The sequence below is a fragment of the Corapipo altera genome, unplaced genomic scaffold (genome assembly GCF_003945725.1).
Source record: "Corapipo altera isolate COAL_440 unplaced genomic scaffold, ASM394572v1 0, whole genome shotgun sequence".
NCBI classification, from domain to species: Eukaryota; Metazoa; Chordata; class Aves; order Passeriformes; family Pipridae; genus Corapipo; species Corapipo altera.
This window is the reverse complement of record NW_020884872.1, coordinates 11496111-11518656: the sequence shown is the minus strand read 5'-3', so window position 1 is coordinate 11518656 and position 22546 is coordinate 11496111. Positions and strand designations below refer to the sequence as shown.

General features: G+C 33.9%; 1 protein-coding gene across 1 annotated transcript in view; it reads left to right on the top strand.

Annotated features, from left to right (window-relative positions):
• IL1RAPL1 (interleukin 1 receptor accessory protein like 1) overlaps positions 1–22546 on the top strand; it is a 697887-nt gene that overhangs the window by 78752 nt on the left and 596589 nt on the right. The window contains exon 2 of the mRNA XM_027636621.1: positions 9975–10080. Within this exon, the coding sequence (XP_027492422.1) occupies positions 9999–10080 (82 nt within the window). The 5' untranslated portion in view covers positions 9975–9998. The remainder of the gene's footprint in view (positions 1–9974; positions 10081–22546) is intronic.

The window sequence follows — 22546 nt, the reverse complement described above, 5'->3', positions numbered from 1 at the left end:
CTGCAACCTAGTTTAATACTCAGCCTGTGACCTGGATATATGTAAATCTTTACTTGATGTATATTTTCCATATTACAATCTGAAATTAATTTTGGAACAGCAGTTGTTATCCACCAGGATGTTGCAGCATTAAGTTTGGATATTACGTATTTCGTGGCTACTCATTATTAATAACATATTGTTAAACAGGAAGCTCTGCTTTTTCTGAAACTTTCTGCTTCCTCTTAGTGTCAAATCATAAATTACTGCTATTAATAAGCAATACTGTTCAGCAGCACTTAAAGGTAGTAGTTGATTAGACCATTGCTTTTTGATCTTGGATATCAGTAGAGGTTTAAATTACAGCTGAAAGTAAGCAATAGTGTCATGTGTCTGCTACTTTCTACTCAAGCAATGAAAGTTTCTCCTGCGCTGGGATTATTAGGTAACTGATTGGTGCAAGGGCAGGCAACTAGCAAGCAGTTTGATCAGAATTTAAAGATATGGAGATATGCTTTTCAAAAACTAGCTAAACAAAGGAACAAGATCAACACTAAAACTGAAGTAGGATTAACGATTGCCATCCCAATCTGAATGATAAGGCTGGGCAGTTTCAAAGTTATCTTGTTCAGTGCAACTAAATGCTTTACAGTTTTAATGGGAGAAGTTTTAGCACCATTTACAATACTTTCTTCCTTTTACCCTTCTGGTCTTCTTTATAGCAATAGATCAGAACCTGTAAAATTGTGATGTGATTGTCAGTGCTGTAGGAAAGCTGGCTCACAGTGACGGTGTGCAGAACAGAGCAGAAAGAGCTGCTGTGCTATACCCCCCATTATTATAGTTACGTATCATCAATGCCTGAGTCCTTTGCAAACCAATTTAATGATGATAATCCTTGTAGAAATTGTTCTGGTTTTAATTTTGCTACACCAGATACTGTATCTGAATTGTAAAGTTTACATCCTTTGTGTGCATATTTCTCTTCACGTCCTTGTTCATGTACAAACGGCAAATTCATCACACGGACTCTTTTGTCTTTGTCAGGCAATAACTTGCCTGTGTAATCCCATATAGATCCTGAGTTGCTGATGCTCAAATGTTTTTACATGTGATCCCTCTTATAGTCTGCTGACATCTTAAATAATTATATCATAGATAATTGATAAAATTGTAAACTTCTAAAGCTTTTTTATTATAATTTCTGCAAACAAAAAACTATTTACAATCTATGCATTTTCAAGGGGAAGCAGCAACTCTTACCAGGTCATTTGTAGTATTAAATGTGAGAAATTTTCTCCCATTGGAAATGAACAGATTTAAAGCAGACATGATCAGTAGTTATTCTTTCAGACCTCTTTAAGGAGCAAGGTGTTAGGGTGCGGTGAGGTTTGACTGTCTGACCCCAAGAGTGGCACTGGCATAGCCTGTGCCCTCACCCAGGGGGTACAGTTCCACAGTCTCTGAGCAGGGGACTGGTTATGGGATCTGTCAACAGCCCCTGACATGGCAAGTGGTGAGCCAGGGCCAAGGACTTTAGCAAAGAGCAGAAGGAAATGACACGAGAGAGAGCGGGAAGCAGCATAATTATGAGGAATCCATGCTAAGACTGGCTCCTCGAATGTCGATACCATCCAGGCAGGGCCAGACACAGAGCTGGAGACCAGCACTCCTGCAGTGTCACAGAGGTAGGGACTGACATCCTTGGAACGAGCTGAAATGGTGTCCCAGGCCCATGGGGGAAAGTCTCAGGGAAGGTTGGGCAGGGACAGTCAGGCCCAGCAGTGATCTCAGGATCTGACAGCATGTTGTCAAAATCTGGTTTGAACAAGTGTAAAGGGCTTGTCAGTTAGCCTTTGAGAGAGAGGGGATAAATGAAACACTTATTTCTCTCTTTTCACAACTCTAAAATGCAAAGTGAGCTCATATAGTATGAAGTGTAATGTAAATTACAGATCAGTTCCCTAACATCTAAAAGGCCAGGGTAGAGTAACCATTAAAGCAGAAACAAGTTGTGCTGTAAGATTACCTTGTGTTAGTCAAATTGTGTTATAGGTATCAGCTGTGGGAAACCATTGATGTTAGTGTTACATAAACAGATATCTTAGAGATGGTGAGGGGAGTTATTATTTTGTGTGTAAACAATCTGTCAGAATATTCACAGTGGAGCTTCATCTTCCACGTCCTGTCTTTTTTCATTTTGAGGGAAAATGTCTCTCTGATTAGTGAATCAGATGGGAGGTACTATATAGAGAATTTTGGAAATAAATCATTCTCGTAGTACTTTTTGATTGTCAAAATACCTAGAATCTTCTGTCACTATCTTTCATAAAGACCAAACTTTTTAAAGAGGGCTTTTATCCTAACTTAAGCTAAAAATTTTAATTCTTCTTTTACTTTAAGCTACATCTTGCCAATTTGTTTTTTTCAAACATATTATGTCGTTACATAACTGCTGCTCTTCAGAAATTAGAAAATGGGAGAAAAGTGCTCATATAGGAAAATAGAGTATTCCAACTGTTTTGCAGTGGTTTTGCTGCAAATAGATAGTCCTTGAAAACTTGCCATATGTAGAAAAGGAGTTTGAATTCTCCATACATGTGTAGTGAATACACTTAGCACAGACTGGAAAAGGGGAAATGTAACCCCCATTTTTAAAAAGAGAAATAAAGAAGACCTAGGAAACTACAGGTTGGTCAGTCTCACCTTGGTACCCAGCAAGATCATGGAGCAGATCCTCCTGGAAGCTATGCGAAGGTCATGGAAAATAAGGAGGTGATTGGTGACAGCCAACATTGCTTCAGTAATGGCAAATCATGCCTGACAAGTTTGGTGGTCTTCTGTGACAGAATTACAGTGGTGGTGGATGACCAACTGATGTCCTCTACTTGAATTTTTGCATGACATTCTTGTCTCTAAACTGAAGTGACGTTAATTTGATGGCTAGAGCACTCAGTGGATAAGGAATGAGCTGAACAGTCTCACTGAAAGAGTTGTGGTGAACAGCTCAATGTCCAAGTGGAGATAGTGATGAGTGGTGTCCTCAGGGGGTTGGTACTGGGACCAGCACTTTTTAACATCTTTTTCAGAGACATGGACATATCAGCAACTTTAACGTCCCTTCCAACCCGAAACCACTCTGTGATTTTATGTTTCTATTAGTCTACTGCTATTGTAAATATTTTAGGAGCTCATTTAGTTGCCTGAAAACACAAGCAATTAGAATTATCCAGCAAAATCATATTTACAGCATTAAAACTTTGTTTTGTCAGTTTTGACAGATGTGGAATTTCATTTTGCTACAACAAGGCTACTTACCCTCAAAAAGCAAAGATATAGAGTGGTCAAGGAACCAATGCAAGAGCAGATAACTGGGGTTAGATATTTCACATGCCAAAACCATGCCATAAGTTGAGTATTGGTTACCCATACACACACATACACAGATTTGGAAGAAAGACCTTTTACTTTTTTTGGAAGAGCAACCTTTCAGAACCACATTGATAGTCTTTGAATTTTTCCTCTTTCTGACTTTATGTAGTTAAGCCTATGAAAAGGGAAAATTGTTTTATTTATTCTTTTCTACACTTCTAGTGTATCTGCCTTTAGAAGCTAAGTCGCACAGCAAGCATTTTCAACTAGCTTTCTGTAAACATTGCTGTTGAGCTAAATTTTGAGTATTGTCTATAAGTTTACTGCCAGGTCGTTGTAATTTTTTTTTTTGTTTTCTGTAAAGAAAAAGAAATTATGATTTCAACTTTTCCCCTAATCCATCAGGCTAATCAGCATCGTTAGCACTTGTTTCTTGTGTATTCTACTAGATGTGTTGGTTCCATCAAGTGTGTTAGTCCAATATGGTTACATTTTTTTTGTTGCAAAAACCTTTCCTAGGTTCAGATTCTTATTTCCTTGTGATCAGGAGTGGTAAACTATTAAGAGGGAGACATCTACTTGTACTAACAATATTAGATTGTTTTAAACTAAGGCTGTTGTATTTCTTTATCTCCAGTAAAGGCTCCTAGTAATGAACAGAGAGGCTCGTGTCTATCCATTTTTCCCTTACCCTAATAGTAAACAACTCACTGGGTCACTATCCAAGGATTTTATTTCCTACCCTGTTTCCATCAGCACTTTTGACTGACTGAGCCAGCTTGGTGAATTATCTGGGACTGGCAAGGACACCCTGCTGACCTGGATTCCACAAGGTGCTATGAGACCATTGGAAACAGACTGTCATCTCTCTTTATTATATCTCTTCTGAAGCTGTACTTTCTCTTCTCAGCCCTGGCAGTTCCCCAAAATGTGTGTCAGATAGTTTTCAGCTATTCCAATCTATGGTTCAGAGGGACAAGATGTTCAACTGTTTCTTCAATGGAGGATTCTCAAACATATGATGTGTTACATTTCAGGTATCTACAATCTGCTACAACTTATTTGTCTCATAATAGAAAAAACACTATCTAGAAATTTTATCCATTACCTACCACACAAAAAAGTCACAATTAAATATTTAGAAACACATTAAGCAATCTAATCAGTGTGCAAAATATTAATGTTTGCTAGTCCATCATGATCAGTTCAAATACTCTTGTTGACATTACTGTTTTATGCAAGATTAGGAAAATAAATATTCAGCCCAACATCAGGATTCTTCTAATTCTGAGAGAAGATTTCTTCCCTGGAGAATAATTTTTAATTCTTTTATATCTTTATGTCATACATCTTTCTTAATGGAAACTTATGAGAATGGTAGGTTATATTTTTATACAGAGAGACACATGGAATGATCTTAAATTTCTCCAGACAGATTGCCATGTGTACTATACTTTGCATGGTGGATGGAGTCCTAAGGAGATGAAAATCTTAGCAGTAAAAATATCTTTAAAAGAAGGTAGTAATGAATATCAGGTTTAACAGGAAAAGTGATAATGGAGTTGATTGGAAACCTCTCCAAAGTCTCTACTGAATTCCTGATCACAATGTGCTCTGCAAGACAGGTTATATATTGGCTTTTGGTTATCACAGCTTAAAACACTGTCACCAGTCCTTCAAAACTTAGTGTTTGTTTTAATTATCTCCTTTTTGTGTTTGTTTCTTTTCTGGTGTTTTTTTGTCCTGAGTCACATCTTACTCGAACTTAGGAATGCTGGAGGAGCAGGGGTGTTCTCAAAAGCAAACGTAGTAAAAAAAAAAAAAAAAAAAACAAAACCAAAACACCTTTCTGGTGCTTATGACTGGTTTCTCATAAATTCTTAAAAATTTGGTTTACTGAATCTTTTTGTTTTCTAGGAATTTGGAAAGGATTTATTTTATAAACTTTTGTATTTGAAACAGGTATATTTTCTTCTAGCTAACATTTTAAGAATTACTAGAGTTCTACTGTTCTGGGACAGATCATGACAATGAATTGACATTTGTTTATGAAATCACATTTATTCTAATTTTAATTTTTCCTTGCATTTTAGAAATTTAAAGCAGTTCTTTTTCAAGTTACTTGAGTTTTTATCTGGATGTACCAAATATTATACCAATAATATGATACCAGTATTTTTTATGATTTATGGGATCTAATGTCATGGTATTCAGGTATTTGTAGAGAAATGCCACATAAAAAGACACTATTACTGAACAGGCATTTTTGTTTGTTTGTTTCTTATGTATTCAGATGGTGCTTCTTTGTAATTTTGTTACTCAGTTAAAATTTACCAGCACTTTTATGTCATTGCCATGGAACAGTCATGAAGTATCTTCCAGGGTTCAGAGGATCCTGCAATTTTTTTTCTTTTTCTTTGAAGGATGTATGACAGAGAAAGATTATACAGTAGTTTTGAAAATGTATAAAAGAATATTCTTCAAAGTTAGAAGAAAAATTATTTTCAAATTATTAATTAATGACAGCCAGCTAGCATTTATAGGTCAACTGAGAATCAACCCCTTAAAGTTATTGTAAGAGACTGGGCCCATGGAAAATTTCTTACTTCAGTTAAGTTCAATTCAAGTTTTGGGAAAGACCCACAATGAACATAGGTAAAATTAAGAAATCAGATTTTTTTTTTTTTTATTTTCCTGCCTTATGAGGAACTGCTTTACTATTGTTAATTTTATGTCTACTGAGCTGTTTTGGGAAGCATGTGTTTATATGTATGCATTTTCCTCACAGTGAGTATTTATGATAATTTAAGAAAAAAAAGCATTCTTGGCATTTCCCCAAAGAATGTTAGTTTTGAGATAGAGCTGTATTTCTACTTCTGTCTCAACTGGAAATTTAGATACATGGCAATACAGATGCCATGCTATGGCATTTTTGTGTTGAACAATGACACCTACAGAAAAGACTTTTAAAAAATTAATAACGTACCCAGTTAAATTTGTGTGGAATATATTTATGCACAAATATTCAATATTTTTTTTCAGTGTTTTGGTTCATGCAAACAAACAACTCATTACTGAAAATTTGAAGTTGTGAATTCTACTTAAAGATGAAAAATATTTCAATCCTTGCTATTTTATAAAGAAAAAACAACCAAAAATCCCTTAGTCTACTATTCGCTTATAGTGTTTAGGAGTTGTATGGCCAGAGTATCTAAAACATGCTAAAATTGATGTAAATTGAAAACCAGCAATTAAATTTATAACTCCCATATATTGTCTTAGATTTTTAGTGGAAGTAACTGAAAATCAGGAAAAAATAACCATAAAAATAATTTTTGTGGGTAGGCATGTAAGATGTTTATCTACCTAATGCTTAAAAAAACAACAGACTTAGTCTGCTTGTTAAAATCAGAATTTCTTAATGTAATAAAAAAAAAATTAAATTACAGCTAATTGACTAGTGAAATAGTCTCTTAAAAATTCATTGCTGAAAGAAGACTATTTCCAATTCATGAGATATCACAGTCCAGTTAGTGCTAAGACCTTGATTTCTCAGAATTATGCTTTTTTTTTTATTTTTTATTTTTTTAGTTTAAAAGCTACCTGAATATGTTACAGTGTCTAGGCCTCAGGCATAGTCATTGCAGCAGTGAAGGCATTTTCTGTTGACTTGTTGTGGGATTCCCCTTGGGATGTTCCTTTTTTATTTTCTTCTGACTTGTTTACTATGTTTTCACAACCAATTTCACGAGGGTGACATTTTCTAGAATAGCCAATTTCTGAGGCATCCACCCGGAACAAGGCACATGAGATGTTAAGTATCTGTTTTGAGTCAGTCATATGAATAACATGAGGCAGATTTTCCAACCATCCAAAGCCTTAAGGCACTAGATCCTATATACTGATTTTTACTTCTTTACATTTTCTTTGTTTGAGCATTTGATTTTTAAAATGAAGGAAAGACTAGAAAAACTTCTCCTCCTCCTCCACAAAAGGGAGTGTAAACAGAAGAGAAGGGTTGGAAGACTCTGGGGGGAGCCTATGTAAGATTTGATGTGTTGCTCATTGCTGCAAGGAGGCAATGGCTGCTATTGGGAGTCACTCCTCCCTTATTTTTTCCCTTTAGCAGGAATTTTTTTGTAGTGTCTCCAAAGACAATAGCAGACTTTACTTTTGAGGGATTTACCACAGTGTAGGCAGCAGCCAATTTTTCTTATACCTTTAAGTTAGACCTGAATCTCTGAGAATAAATATGTATGAGAATGGCTGCCACAGTGACGTGATTAAAATGAAATTCTTGCTATACTATTGTAATAGTGGTTCTCCTTGTTGACTTTGCAACTTAAATGAGTGATATTATGCATAGACCAAAAGAAATCTTTAGTTCACTGAATTGTTTCTTATTCTTGTATTTACTGGGGCTTGCTTTGGTAGAATCAAGCTTTATAGCTACTCCATGGTTTCACTGCAAAAGTATCCATAAATACAAATGAATACATACATACATGCATACACACACATATATGCAAATGTATGTATATATTTGCATTTATTTCACAGTGATCAGCAATATTGTCTTTTGATGTATGGTCAGAAAGGATGTGTTTGGATATGCTTTCACAGTCAGAACCTGTTTAGTGGATTTGTAATTGCATAGTAAGTTCCTGTGGTTCTTTGGGCAGTATTTATTAGGCTCACACAGAGCGAGGAGCTGACTCTTGCTAGTACCCCGGAGGCTGAAGATATCAGCTTCAGGATTTCCTGCGGCATCAGTTAGTGCAGTGACTGAGAAATGAGATTTTGATTTCAGAAAGCTTGACTAAGTTCTGCAGTAAAATGTGGCATAACACATTGTGGTATCTACTCACTGTGTCCCTGGAAAATTAACCTTTATTTCTAGCTTCTAAATTTCTAAGGATCTATATTATTTATAACTGCCAGTGGTCATGGTACTTTGTTAAATTTTAAACTTAACTAAAAGTATTAGAATTACACATAATTTACCTCCTAGCAATCCCATATTTCATATTTAATTTCTACATTGATAAGCAATTTATTGCCTAAATTTTCTGAAATCTCATGTGAATGGAGTCAAATGACAGTCTTTCACCTGTAATGCTAAAATGTGGAAGCTTATTCACAACCAATGGATGAGCAAATGCTTCTGTGTCTCTCTGTGATTACAAATATTGTTATAAAAATAAGATATCACAAACCGTTGTCAAAATATATTCTCTCACTCTCTCAACTTTAATAAAGTCATAATAATGAATGCAGTGGGTTTGTGCTTAGTTCTGAAATGTCTTGAAATGTTAAGCTTTAAGATGGATTAAATATGAAGTCATCATTGTTTAAGCAATTCTTCCCATAATGTGCTTTTTTACACCCCTACTGTTTCTTATTTCTAACTCGTTCTCTTCTAAGATGAAGATTTTTTAAGATACTGCTTTCAAAAAATGTCTTGGGTAGTCAGTAACCTGACTATCAATGAAAGTGCAAAAGATTCACTGTCTCCTTAGAAATCAAAGCTTGTAGTATGTGGTTCCTTCTGAGATTTTTTTCACTTGCTGTCCAGTGCTGTGATTAACAGAGGTCAATATCAAAACCACATTGGTTTGATCTGGGTCTTATTTATAATATTAAAGAGCCATTGATCCCAGCCCTTTTTCATCCCCCATTAGACAGGAATATTTTTGCATAAGCTCCTGTCATGAATATAGATAGCACAGATAGGTTACTGTCTAGCTTGACTAGACAGAGGATTTGGCCTCCCTTTCCCCTTTTAACACACTGAAATATTAGATGTTAGTCCTATCAACCATTCCAGAAGAAAGCTGATAATCATCACGAGTAGATGTCACCTTCTTAGTTATATGGGGAATTAACAAAATGTTTGGTCCCTGCTTTCACCAGATGCTTATACCACTTAATCCTCAGAGTAAGAAAATAGAAATGCAAACCTTTTATTCACATCTTAGGGATGAAGGCTTAGACACAGTCTGTGCTCCACTTCTCCCCACTCAAATTAACATTTACTTTTGATTTAGTGCAGTGAATATGTTAGTCTGAACTTGCTCATGGGAACTTGCTCTCCTAAGAGGAAGTTACGAGTGTCTCTATTGGTTCTTCTGGTGCACTTTTATGTTTCCCCTTTCACTGTTCCTAAGAAGATGACAAGATTTGTTTTTAATCTGTGTTCAATTTCATTATGAATCTTGTGCTCAATTTGTGATATTAATAAATGGGAGCAAAACTAATGAAGAAGGGTATTATTTTCTTTTCCCTCTTGATGGGGGCAGAATAGATTGCATGATAAAAAGAAAGAAATAGGTGTTTCAGGAGATCTGTTATAAAGTTTTAACAGGGACACAACGACTTTTTAATGTGTAGACAAAATTGTAACTTAAACTCCAGGGTTAAATGTAGTGTGTGCATGTGTTTATTTTATGGTGATTTTAGTTTATATAATTTTTTAAAGAAAAAATAGATCATTTTTAGTGCATTAAATTGCTCAGAAAAACTGTATTTAGCTTTCCCACAAGGTCAATGTTATGATTATTTAGTTCAAGGTTGTTTCAGCACTAATGTACAATCAGTGTTTCTTTCTTTTTTTGGTACTCTAGGAAGCAGTCACAGAAAGACAGAAGATGAAAGCTCCTATTCCCAACTTGATTCTCTTGTATGCTACTCTAACTCAGAGCTTGAAGGTTGTGACCAAAAGGGGATCAGGTAAGTAAATCTTTATCTCTGTGGTTACAATGTGTTTTGGAAAGAAGTGCTTAATGTTTGCAAGTATATACTAGGATATTATTATGGTAGTTTGGAACATTGTTAGGAGGATTTCAAATTCTGCAGCAAAAAAGATATCTTCTATATATTTTTAGACTACTGTGTCCTGTGGACTTGGTGAAAAAAACCAAAAATATTAAAATCAGATATGTAATGTGAAGTGAATGTAACCATTCATCTGTTGAAGGAAAGTTATTCCCAGAACTATCTGACTTAAAAGACTTTGTTGCAGTCAGTGTTGTTAAGTTAAGCTACTGGATTTATCTGTTTGACTGTATACTTTTGGAAATGAAGATCATAGAGTTTTGGTTTAAGCAACTGATTTTTGTAACACAACAAATAGATCAAACACATTAAATTTAATACCCATGAAAAGTGAACAGTAAAATGTGGCTTTTTTAAGGGATACTTGGAACATGGTTGAAGAGTTTAATTCAGTGAAGAAAATAGAGGCAGTTTTTCAGAAACCAAGTAGAGGGTGATGTGTTTACCAAACATCTTTCATAGTGTTACTATAGATGAATCATCTTCATATGTAAATAAAGAGAACAGCAGTACTGAGACAGTTGGGTAGTTTTGTGTTCATTTTTTTCCTTGTCACCCTAAAATTCTAGTTTTCCTCTCTTTGGCTTTTCATTGGATAGTAAAAAACAAAATACGATACTACTTCTGCAAAATGTCTTGCTGTATGGCACTAAAGAAAACTAAATACTTAATGAAAGTCTTAATCCCTTGTTGATGGAATTAATTAATTAGGTTTATTGTTGCTAGTCATTTTCCGTTTAGCATTGGGATGTTTTAGGTAGCTTTTGTTGCTCTTCCAGAAGTCTGGCTTTGATTTGTTTTTGTATTTTGGTTGGTAGTAGTTGTAAACTGGAGCTTGGGGAGAACACAGGTCTTTAATTCGTTTTGGGCAACAGCTTAAATCATGTCTTATATTTTCAATTAATTATGTTTGTGACAATATAATGAAACTAAGTATGTCTCCAATATCTTAGTGCCTGGAAATGTAGATTGAAGGAAGGCAAATAAGGAGTACTATTATAAATTAAGGTATTCCTCAATCAAGACTCAAGATAAAATTATATTTGGGATTATTTAAACTCAAGAAAGCTGAAATATACTGTTTGTGTACAGAGCAAAGGAACTGGTGATGGGTTGGCATGTTTATAGTATGATGTTGAAACCTAGATAGATAACATAGATATCCTTTGGATGTGTCTGGATAGAGTGTTCTGTTTGATTAAGATTTAATGCTTGTTAGCTTTAATACCCCTTAATCCAAATTTAATACAAAGATTATTGATCATCTTAAAGTAAATTTTTCAAAGGTATCCATTCTTAAGGAACAAAAAAATGACCAGTCATCAGATACTTGTTACTTGAAAGTGATGATAATAAGAACTTGGGTTGTCTTTGTATTTTATTTCATAATTTTTGCCTGTATCATCTTCCTCTGATTAACCAGTGCAAGGAAAAGTGTAAATATGCAATTAAATTTCCGATCAGGAAAGTAATATAATTACTGTCCAACAAAAAAAAGAGCATACAAAACTTTTCAAGATGTATAGAATATTTTATCAACCTGATGCTGTAATATAAAGGGAAAACTATAATGGAAATCTTTGGATCATGCTTCACTGCAACATGGGGTTCTTGATGTTTTCGTGTGAGATCGGGGGCGGTTTGTCATACTGTGTGTGAAGCAAAAGTCTCTTATTTACTGAAATCTGCCTTTGATCATGTTGTTTTGTGATTTTAGATTTGAAGAACTTCCTCAGACATAGGTGGAATGTAGTAACGTGTGATGGTGCTTGGTTTGCTTTTGTTGTGGTTTGATTTGGTTTGGTTTCATTTTTTCCTCCCTTGGATGCTCAGCAGGCCTATTTTTGCAACCCTGAAGTGTTTCCACAAAGAAAACCTTATTTACTTTAACGAAAGCTTTAACAAAATAAGACTGACTTATCTGTATTGTGAAATTAGAAACGGTTTCCTAAAGCTAATGCAACTTACAAATGGAAGTAGGAAAGAAAAATAAACTTGGAAAGAAGAACTTTAGGTTTTATGTGAACATACTAATCAGAGGCAGAGGGCAGCGAAGATATGCTTTGCATCTCTTTAGTCAGTGAGTTCACTTTGTCCTTGAAATGTCATGAAAACAAAATGAAAAGAAAAAAAAATTATACTTATGTTATAATTATAAATATGGAGAATTATATATATGGAGTATCCATCTTTTAGAGATATATTATTTTCCTGTATTTCCTTCTCTGTTATGAATTATAGGACTGTATTGTAAGTAAAGAAGTTATTGCATTAATATGCTAAATATTTATCTTAATTGTGAACTATTCCTTCTAATTCACTTTTGTTGAGCTTATTTCTAAGTACCAAACCTGAAATCACAGATCTTGTGTTCCTTATATATTTTATTTATTTATTTATGTTCATATGTATTACATATTTTATATAAACTGATATAAATTTAATATGTATTTGTATATTTTATATATTTTTTCTGTATTTAGTGTTATGAAGATATCTGTGTTTGAAAATATGTTTTTTCAATACTGTCAATTGGTTTTTTTCTGCAAGAGTACTTCAGCTCTCTTCTTTTGTAAGTTTTCTATCAGCTGTGCAAAAAAGATAGTGATTAATAAAAGTATGACTTTCTCCATCTGGTAGAAATACATTTCCAACTACTTCTCTGATCTGTCAAGAACATGACAACTTACCTTCAGAAAGTCACTGAGGATTCACAGCAAGCCAAAAATGTGGAATAATTTGTGGGCTCAAAGTCTGGATTTATTTCTAAAAATGGATAGCAATTCTGACTGTTTATTGGCTTTCAGGACTGAAGTTATATCAAATAATTAGCTATATGTACAAACAATTAGGATCAGTATAGTATTCTTTTGTTTGAAAAGAAGGTTAAATTTCACAGTAGAAGAAATCTTAGGTTGTGCTGCATTTGGATTACGTCTATAATATTGAGAGCTGTCATTATGCAGAGCACTTAAATTAAATTACTTAAAGGCAGTCCTTGAATCTTTCTACCTCTGTGTACTATTAATCAGTTAAATATAATAATATAGGGAATAAAGAGAGCAGTATTAATCAAATATTTATTACACTAGCCACAAAACATGCTTTAAATTCGCTTGCTCACAGCTGTGTGACATACCTGTTTAACACTTACCTCATAGGTATGATTGTGTTTCTGACAGAAAATAAATTTTTTTTCAGTTAATATTTTAGATAGGTTCTTAACAGTTTCAAGTTACTCTTTAACATATTTTACATCTTTAACTTATTTTACATTTAGATCATGTAATAACTGTATTACATAAAAATGGATGGATTAGCAGTTGTAGTAATGATTCCATTGCTAAATACAGATGATGCAAGAAACTTCTTCCTAATCCATGTATGAAAACTCTAAAATAGACTTAAGCACACCTAAAATTTTCGTCGATTATAGCTGAATGCATGACACCTACAAATTTTAATGCCTTCTCAAGCAAGAAAGGATTCTTTGCCTTAAACTTTGCAGTTAGAACCACTGACCTCATAGTGGATGCAAAGTTTATTAATTGGGTGTTTAAGGTATTCAGCGAAGTCTCAATGAACTTCTGGAGAGGCTTCAGAGCCTGTAACTGCAAAGATAACTTTCATTTGGCATGTAATAAATCTCAGATATGATCTCCTAAATGGGAAGTTGACTCCAGTACTGCTTCTCAGCTTCTTGAAATATCTTAAAGCGTCTTCCTTTATGAAACAATTCCTCAGTTTGATCACTGTCCTGCTTGATGCAAAGGAAGAATAAATACTTAAACCCTATGTATTTTGATCCATTCAGCATGTAGTTTTACAAGAATTGACTTAAACCTCAAAAATGCAGGAAATAATGCCTGTTTTTTAGCATGAAGCCAAACTACATATAAATTGATGATATGCCTAAAAAGATGTAATTTTTGTGCAATTTGCTGCCCAGTGCAGCCCCTGATAGTATTTTGAGAACTCTATGTTAATGCAGTTCTAAATGTTTTCCTTTCAGTGTTTTTTCCTGAAATTATCAATTTTCATAGTTTGAACTAAATTGTTGATTTTTATTTTTTTTTATCCATATGATTTTACATCCTTAGAAAGTTGGGTTTCTAAGAGTCTGTTCTTTACAGGTTGAATGGTATTTGATCACTTACTTGCGGTGAATAGAGTTTTTGCTTATGAATTATTTAATATTCATCAAAGAGGAAGTAGGTTAGGAAAGAGAGCCTCATGCTGATGCATACAGACTTTTTTCCTCATAATATGTATGTTAAATGGAATACTTGAACACTGCATTGCCATCTGGTGGTTTTTTCTAAGGATGCTGAATAGACAAAAGAAAGAAAAGTTTGGGATTTTTTTTTTTTTTGATTGTTGGGGTTTTTTTATTTATTTGGGGTTTTTGTTTGTTTTTGTTAGAACAAAATCTGTTAAAAGGGAAAATGTGGGAAAAAATATCTAAAGAAATTTCATTACATAAAACAATAATGAGCTGATCAGTATATTCAGACAGTGTATTTGTTTTTTTTACACTAAGATTGCCTAATAATCTGGTGTTGACTTGTATCAAAAGAGGTGAGAGTTGTTGTTACTACCTGTAATTCTCTGCTTTTCTACAGATTATTTTGCATTATGAGTTAATTAATTAATATTCTGTGTTCAGTTCTGCTATGGTGAATGGAAATTTTCTTTTCTTGATCAGATTTATTCTTTGCTGGAATAATCTTATTGGAAGGAGTGTCTTTCCAATGATGGATTATTGGGATATGTATGAGGTCCTTCACATAATTATGATGAGATTAAAGGCTACATATATATTTTTGTGATGTGGGAGAAGACTACTTCTTTTTTTAATGTCTAGTATTTTTGTGCCTTAGCAATTATTAGTCAATATGGCTGATTCTTTTTGTTGTACTTGTATGGAAGATCAACATTATGAAAAAAGGTAGTAAAGAGCTTTGACACTGCAATGGTATTTCTGACTTTTAGTATATTTTTTGTAGCAGCAATATAGTAAATGTAGTAAATGAAGTAAAATGTAGTAAATTAAGTAAAAATAATTCAAGATTTTTTTTTATTGTTCTAAAACCAGTGAAATTCTGAGTAACAGACTGGAAATATATACTAAAATTTCAAATAGTTTTTCTGTTTGACAAAGTCAATACTCTTTAAGAACTATAAGCAGATATTTTTCTAAAGCATAACCCTCTATGAATTTTTATGAACTGTTTCTCATTAAAGAATAAGTATATTTTAGAGAATAATAATATATGTGTAAGAGATTTCTCTGCACAAACAAGGCAGTTTCTGGTTTTTGACAATGTTTCTTTTAACTAGAAAAGAAACACGTGATCTGTGCAATGTGGGCCTTAACATCAACAAAGCTGAGGTTTAACACCTCATGATAAATGTTATCATGAGAACTCAACAATTTAGTTAAAAGAAAAATCCATGGAATGGAAATTCTTCATTTGTGGTATAAGTAAGGAATAGATCTACAGAAGTCAAGACAGTATGAGAACTCTTTGCAGGTAGGAAGAATTTTTTAGTTTAGTTTTTTCATTTGTACCTAATAATTGGATTACCACTATTTTACAGAAAAAAATTATGTGTATATATAGAATACAGCCTACAGGGCAAAAATACTTTGAGAAAATGCACACAATTAAGTGCTGAGGCTTAGAGGTCTGGTATCCAATGTTTGAGTATTTGTAATTTTTACTTATTTTTATGACCCTTCCAGGTGAGACTTGTTGTCCTAAATGCGTAGCGCTACATAAATAAGACTGTCCTTCTTTCAGTAGTGCCATTCTGGTTTTTATTCTGCCTGTGTTTTGATTGCCTAAGTATTTTCCTTTTGGATTCTTGTCAAAAGGTAATTAGTTGATTAATGACATATTGGATCTGATACACTCTGGATAAGAAGGTTCAAAATTAAATTAATATATCTGTTGTTCTTTTTCTTGTACAATTTATAAGCAGAACACTCACATATACAGTACTCCAATACCCTGAGCTTGGAGCAATTGCAGCAACTAAAGGATATGCTTCCTCTAAACCATAGGAGTTTGTGTCAATTGATATTAATGGCTCCTAGCTGTTGTTTTCACTCTGTTACAGAATGTTGGTTTTCCATTATTAATTGATGAGGCTTGTGGCTTGTTGGGAGGTTATGCAGAACCTGAAATAATATTTAGAGTCTATCTATGTCTATTTGATGTGCAAAATTAGCTTCCATGAGCAATGACTTTTAAACTAGATCAAGACTACTATTATTACTATGAAAACCTTTTTCTGTTTCTATGTTTGGTAAGAAGAAGAAAAAGTATAGTGAATGTCAGTCTTCAGCAAAGGTGTGTATGCCTTTCTTATTGCATTGGGGGACAGGAATATTTTTGCACCATGACCTGATTAAGAAGTGAACCTTCCCTCTTATGAGGATTGCTTCAAAAAACTCAATTTGAATTGGCATATAAATATGCAGCCTAGTTTATTGTTTTAGCTGTGGGACTGAATGGGGAAAACTCTGAAACATTTTTCTTTTTGAGGGAGAAGAGAGAAAAAGATAAGGGTGAACCTTACAGTTAAACAAAAATGCTTGTTAATTTCAGGCAACTTTCTTATATTGTGATCTATTGATTCATTTCATATTCATTTTATTAGCACTAATATTCTTCTGCTTTTTATCCTAGGAATAAAAGATGTTTTATTTTACTTTTTGGCCCTGTTTTATTTTGATTTAATGTGGTTATTCCTCTCCATTTTAATGTGTAGCAGAAATCAATGTTTTCTTTTTAATGTTAAAACTTCTTCATAGTTGAAGAATGAATTCACTGACTGTATCCACTTTCTTGGATTTTGACTAATTGCTCCACAGGGTATACGCCTTGTATAATTGTGTGTCAGTGGGAAAAGGGTGTTATTGCTTTCTTACTTGTATGTTTCTTTTAAAGATAGAAAGTCATCAAAAGCAATGCCCTTGAATATATAGTAATAGAGTCAACTGAGATGAATGATTGCTTGTGCCTGCTGGGATGGAGGTCTAGATGATCTACAGAAGCAAAGGCTGTGTAAGTGCTCTGTGTCCTTCTTCAGCACTTTCTCTCTCTGTCCTGAACTTTTGCTACCTGTGCAGAGAACTGTGAGGCCTCCTGGAATTAATATAACCCACAGAAAACTTTTATCTCTTGCTATTACTACATGGCACCAGGATGTTAGAAGAGCAATTAGTGCCCTTTAGTACCTTATATAGACAACAGAAGTATCCATATCCCTATCCTGCAACCAATTCTGACAAAGTCATTTACAGCACTTTTGGTAAGATTCTCAACTTCTTTCTTAATTATGAAGGTAAAAACCTACCTGATTATTGTTAGGTGAAAAGGCATGATTTGCTGCTTGTGAATCAAAGCATGCTGGAAGAAAGTAGGAGCAAGAAAGTACTTATTTAGTAAATTTTTGCATATTCAGGAAATTAGAGGGTTCCTTTAAGATATGGTTTTGAACCTGGATTTTTTTGTTTGTTTGTTTGTTTATGCCACCTGTATATGAGAAGCATCAGTTTTTTTTAAAAAAGGAATAATATTTTACAATGCTTCATGTTTATTTAGCTACAGAATATTGTATGTGTTGCATTGCTATGGAGTAATGTTCAACGTACAGTTTTCATTTGAAAAACCTTGAGTAAGTTTTGTTAGTGATCTTAAACAGTGCTTGACCATGATGATGGCTTGCCTCCAATGATCTCTATTCTGTTTTTATAAGCTAAGGATACTGTTCAATGTGTCAGATGAACAGCAAATATGAGGCTTATGTACTATGGGGGGTGGTGGGGACTATATTATAAAAAAAGAGAGAAGTACAATTATGTTCTACTGGAGTTTTTGGGCAATAAGGAATGACTGCATCAAAGCATAAATCCTTTGTGATACATTACTTATTTTGGAGCCACTATGAAAGCAGTAACTATTAGTTGTCTTGTGAGCATTTATGAACAGGATAACTGGCATTTTAAAAATAGTTGTATGACATTTTGTTGTTGCTAGGATCCATACTGATACTTTTCAGAGTCCTGGGAGATAGTGAAATAATACCACAGTATGTGAAAGGATTTTCTGTGTGGTAGGAAAGGGTCAATGTTTTATAGTGTACAATATTAAGAAATTACTAATGATAGTAAAGGAGACAATACAAAATCTGAAGCCAAAAGGACAGTAACAGATATTCTTACATAGTTGTCATTGAATTTTAGTAGCTGTTTAGGATGACTCTCTGCTTCCAGAGTCCATATTTTCTCTTGGGAATTATTAGTGGTTGTTTCACTGATTGACATCTGTTGGCAAATGGCCTAGAAGATGTAAAAGAACAAGGGACCTTTGATCAGGAATCACTGCTGCAGAAGATTTATTTATTCGAATATTATCCTGTCAATTTTATGTAGAATAATGACTGTGGAGAATAAGGAGGCAAAAAACCCTCAAGGACAAGTAATGGCCATCTGATGTATTTATCTTTTTTATTTAAGTGTATTCAGTTATGAAACATTATTAAAATATAGAAATAAGAGCCATGATAACAAGTTCTGCCCCTTAGAATATGTTTTGTTGCTACACTTAAAGGAAATTAAAATTGACAAAATCTGTCCTGGATTAAAATACATACTGACTTGCTCTTCCTGGAGGTTGGAGAGAGAAAGTGCTATCAGTGGTGCATACACAGATATATGGGAAGCAACTTAGCATGAAAAGAAGAGGTCATCCTTTAGATTGCAATACTGAAATCTTCAGCCATTCTTGCTCAGAACGTCTTTGTCTTGTCTTTGCTGTTAAGGTCTTTACTTGAAAAGCAGAGTGCACAAGCTGATTTAAGATATATATTTTTATCATTTTTTCATACTTTTGGGTTTGATTTTTTTTTTTGCTTTCAGTTAAAAGGAGAATTGTCAGACTGCTGTAATGGTAAATTACAACACAATTATGTTAGTTGAGAGATGAGTGCTCCTGTAATTTCATCACCTTGCTCTGAACACATAACTCATTTCAGGAAACTGTCGGGAGCACAGATGCAAAGCAGACAATTGTGTTGAAGCAATCTGAAAATTCATTTGGAGTAACCCACTTCCACAAATTAGACTTTTTCATCCTTGACAAAAAGGAGCAATTTTTATTCTTTTAAATAAATTTTAATTCCAGTTAAAATACTTCCAGTTGATAATTCCAGTTTTGATTACGGAGCCATTTAGGTTGGAAGGGAGCTTTTAAGATCATCTAGTACAACATAGCTGGTTCAAGCAATGTTAGCTACAGGAGGTTGCTCAGGATTATGTGCAGTTGAATTAAGTGATTTCAGGACTGTTCTTTAAAAAATGCTTCTTAAGGATTTTAGGCAAACCTTCAAGAGGCTATGTGTACATGCTGCAGACCCTCAATTTTTTCAGGTAAGAATTTCCCTAAACATATCTCTTGTCATGGGTTGCTCTAATGTCGAATTGCAACATGCCAAGGAAACACCTGGAGCTATTGTCATGTCAGGTTCTAAAATTTGATCTATCTGCAAGCAACAGTAGTTAAAATTCTTTCATACCTGTTCAGAAGGTTCAGTTTGTTTTGCACTAAGATTAATTATTTCTTGGAAATTACAATTATATTGAAAGTCCACTGAAACATGAGATAATAAAGGATGCTGCATGAAAAAATGACCATATGTAGTGTGTATTTTACCATTGCTGCCTTACTTTTAACCACAGTTAACATCCTTATCAAGGAACATAGTATTTTTCTTATAGGAAAAGTAATTGAATAATACTAGACGTTCTACCTTCCTGTACTTTTATATAATTCACTATGATTTTTTTAAATTGAGGTTTTTCATGGTAAGTAAAACAAAGACAGTGACTTTTAATTAAAAATTAAAGAGTAGGCCATAAAGCCTACAGCATACATAGGTTATCCAGATCAAAAGAGCACAACTGGCAGTAAAGCTGTTGTTAATACTGTTTTTAAAAAAGTACAAGGTAGACTTGTCTCAAATTTCGAATTTTCTGCAAATGTCGTTAGTTGTACCCAATGACATTCCAGAGTGAATCCTGAAGGTAAAATAGAGAGACAGACAAGAAACAGTTTAAAATCTCTCTATTTATTCCTAGATATCTGTGATATGAGGGAAAGCTCAATTCCTTCCTAGGGATCATGAAACCTATAGAGATGCTGTTAAGCTTTACATAGGTGAATGCCAGGGTGCAGCACAGCAAAAGAGGAGGGAAAACACGGAACAGTAGTGTCAACCTCTGAACCCTTTCCAACCAAACAGGTTGAACCAAGTGTGTCAAGCTACCTTTTCTAGAAGTGACTAATTCATATCTCATGGTTTCACAAGGGGCAGACCAGGAGGGAGACCAGTGAGTGCCCTGTTTTCATTCTGGTGACTCTGCCAGGCTACTTTACACACTCTGCAACAAAATAACTTTTTTGTAATGTATGTTTACTTTTGCTATTAGCAGCATTTTAAATATAATGTATATTTTCATTATTGGAGAGACAAAATTAGATTTTAAACTTTGTATTTTTCTAGGGAATTGAACAAGGGTCAGTAGCAGAACATTCTAGTTGGGTAAGAAACATTGTTTGAAACAATTATTCAGCAGAAATACTAGCTGGTGTAAATTTAAAAATATACGTACTTTCATTTTTTCAGTGTACTACTTGTGAAGTTTTAGTAAAATGGACTATTAATGGATGAAGCAGGAAGCTTAAAACGACATAAAGTCTGAAAAGAAAACACGGCAAACTGTGTTTATCAGAAAATGCATTTTTATTGTGAAAAGTAGCTGTCATGTCAAGGAGAGGAGAAACAAATTGCTTCTGGTGGTTAGGAATGATAGAATAGGATGACATATTTTTTAATTGAAATAAGTTTTCTATATCTATTTGAAATACGTATCATAAACCCCACTTGAATGTAATTAATATATAAAATTTGAGATAAGGAAAACACCTATTATTTCCTTTTCTAAGATTTTCAAAGAATACAAATTTATGACAAACATATTGATGAATTAATAAATTTTATTAATTCCCTTGAAATACCCACTGTTACTGTTTCTGAACTTTTTTTCTTGTAATTCCTAGTTAAATTGTCAGAAATCTGTTCAATGGCATAAAGATAATGAAATGTAGTAACAAAAAAAAGTAGTTTGAACAGAGAGTTATTTAACAACCTAAAAACTTACCACAGTAAGATTTTGCTGAACAGTACATCAAAATGAAAGGTCACTGGCCACACACACACAAGAAAAAAAAGTAGAGCATCATTTTTAGGATGTAATGCCGTGACTGAATTCCAATGTGATTACACTTTTACAATATCTAGAGAAGCTATTATCTCTCCTTCACTATAAGACTCCATGAAAAAGCAGCTGACATTAACATCTGACTAGTGTTGTGTAATCTGTAATTCAGGGCAAACTGAAAATAAATGAAATTTTATGCATAGTTGACTAGGTGGACTGCTTTATTCATTCATGACTTTGTTTCAGTTTGTCACTGCTAAGTAATGCACGTGTAATAAACCTGCATTTCAAAGTAGCTGATACTAGTCTCATACATGTACAAAGACAGCATGTTTTGAGTATGTTTGGTATTGAGGGCAGCTACATTGAAATGCTACTCTTCATACCAAATCTATAGCTGATGCTGCACTTAGGATCCATGGTGGATCATACCTACAAATGCTACTGCTTTCAGTGGGGAGAATCAGTCATTCATTTCCAATTGTGTTTGAATAAGACCATTCAGTAAAGTTGTTTTCTCACTATAAGCATATTGAACCTTTGAAACATCTCAAATTTTTCTTTCTGGTAAGCAATGATATCCAAATAAAATACTGAAGTCCTGTACTAAGTCTCCAGAATTAAAAACTTTAGGAAGAGAAGAGGCTTGATTTTTTTTTTTTGTTTGTTTGGTTGGTTTTAGTTGCCCTCAATGACTGAATCTTTCACTAAAAGCTAGATAAGAAAGAAATTCATGTTCCATGGTACTTTTGAGCCTTTTTTCCCATTTCCTTCCTTCCATATAGATATACAAGGTGGAAGATGTAATGGGGTAAGGTAGTTATCCATTGCTGGATGGCAAATTGTTTAATGTTTCCGGGCTGAGATACTCCAGAAAGGGCTTAAAAGCTGGTTTGCTCTGCCAAGATGCATTCATCAACTTCAAGATATTGTCATTTGTGATCAATGGTTGTGGTCAAATTGTGATCAGTGGTTTCTGTCTGCCACCCATAATTTCCTACAGAGCTGAAGGCAGTGGAACAGCTGTCCTCTCCAAAAACAATGCTGTGGAGGATTTTATGTCCAAGTTCT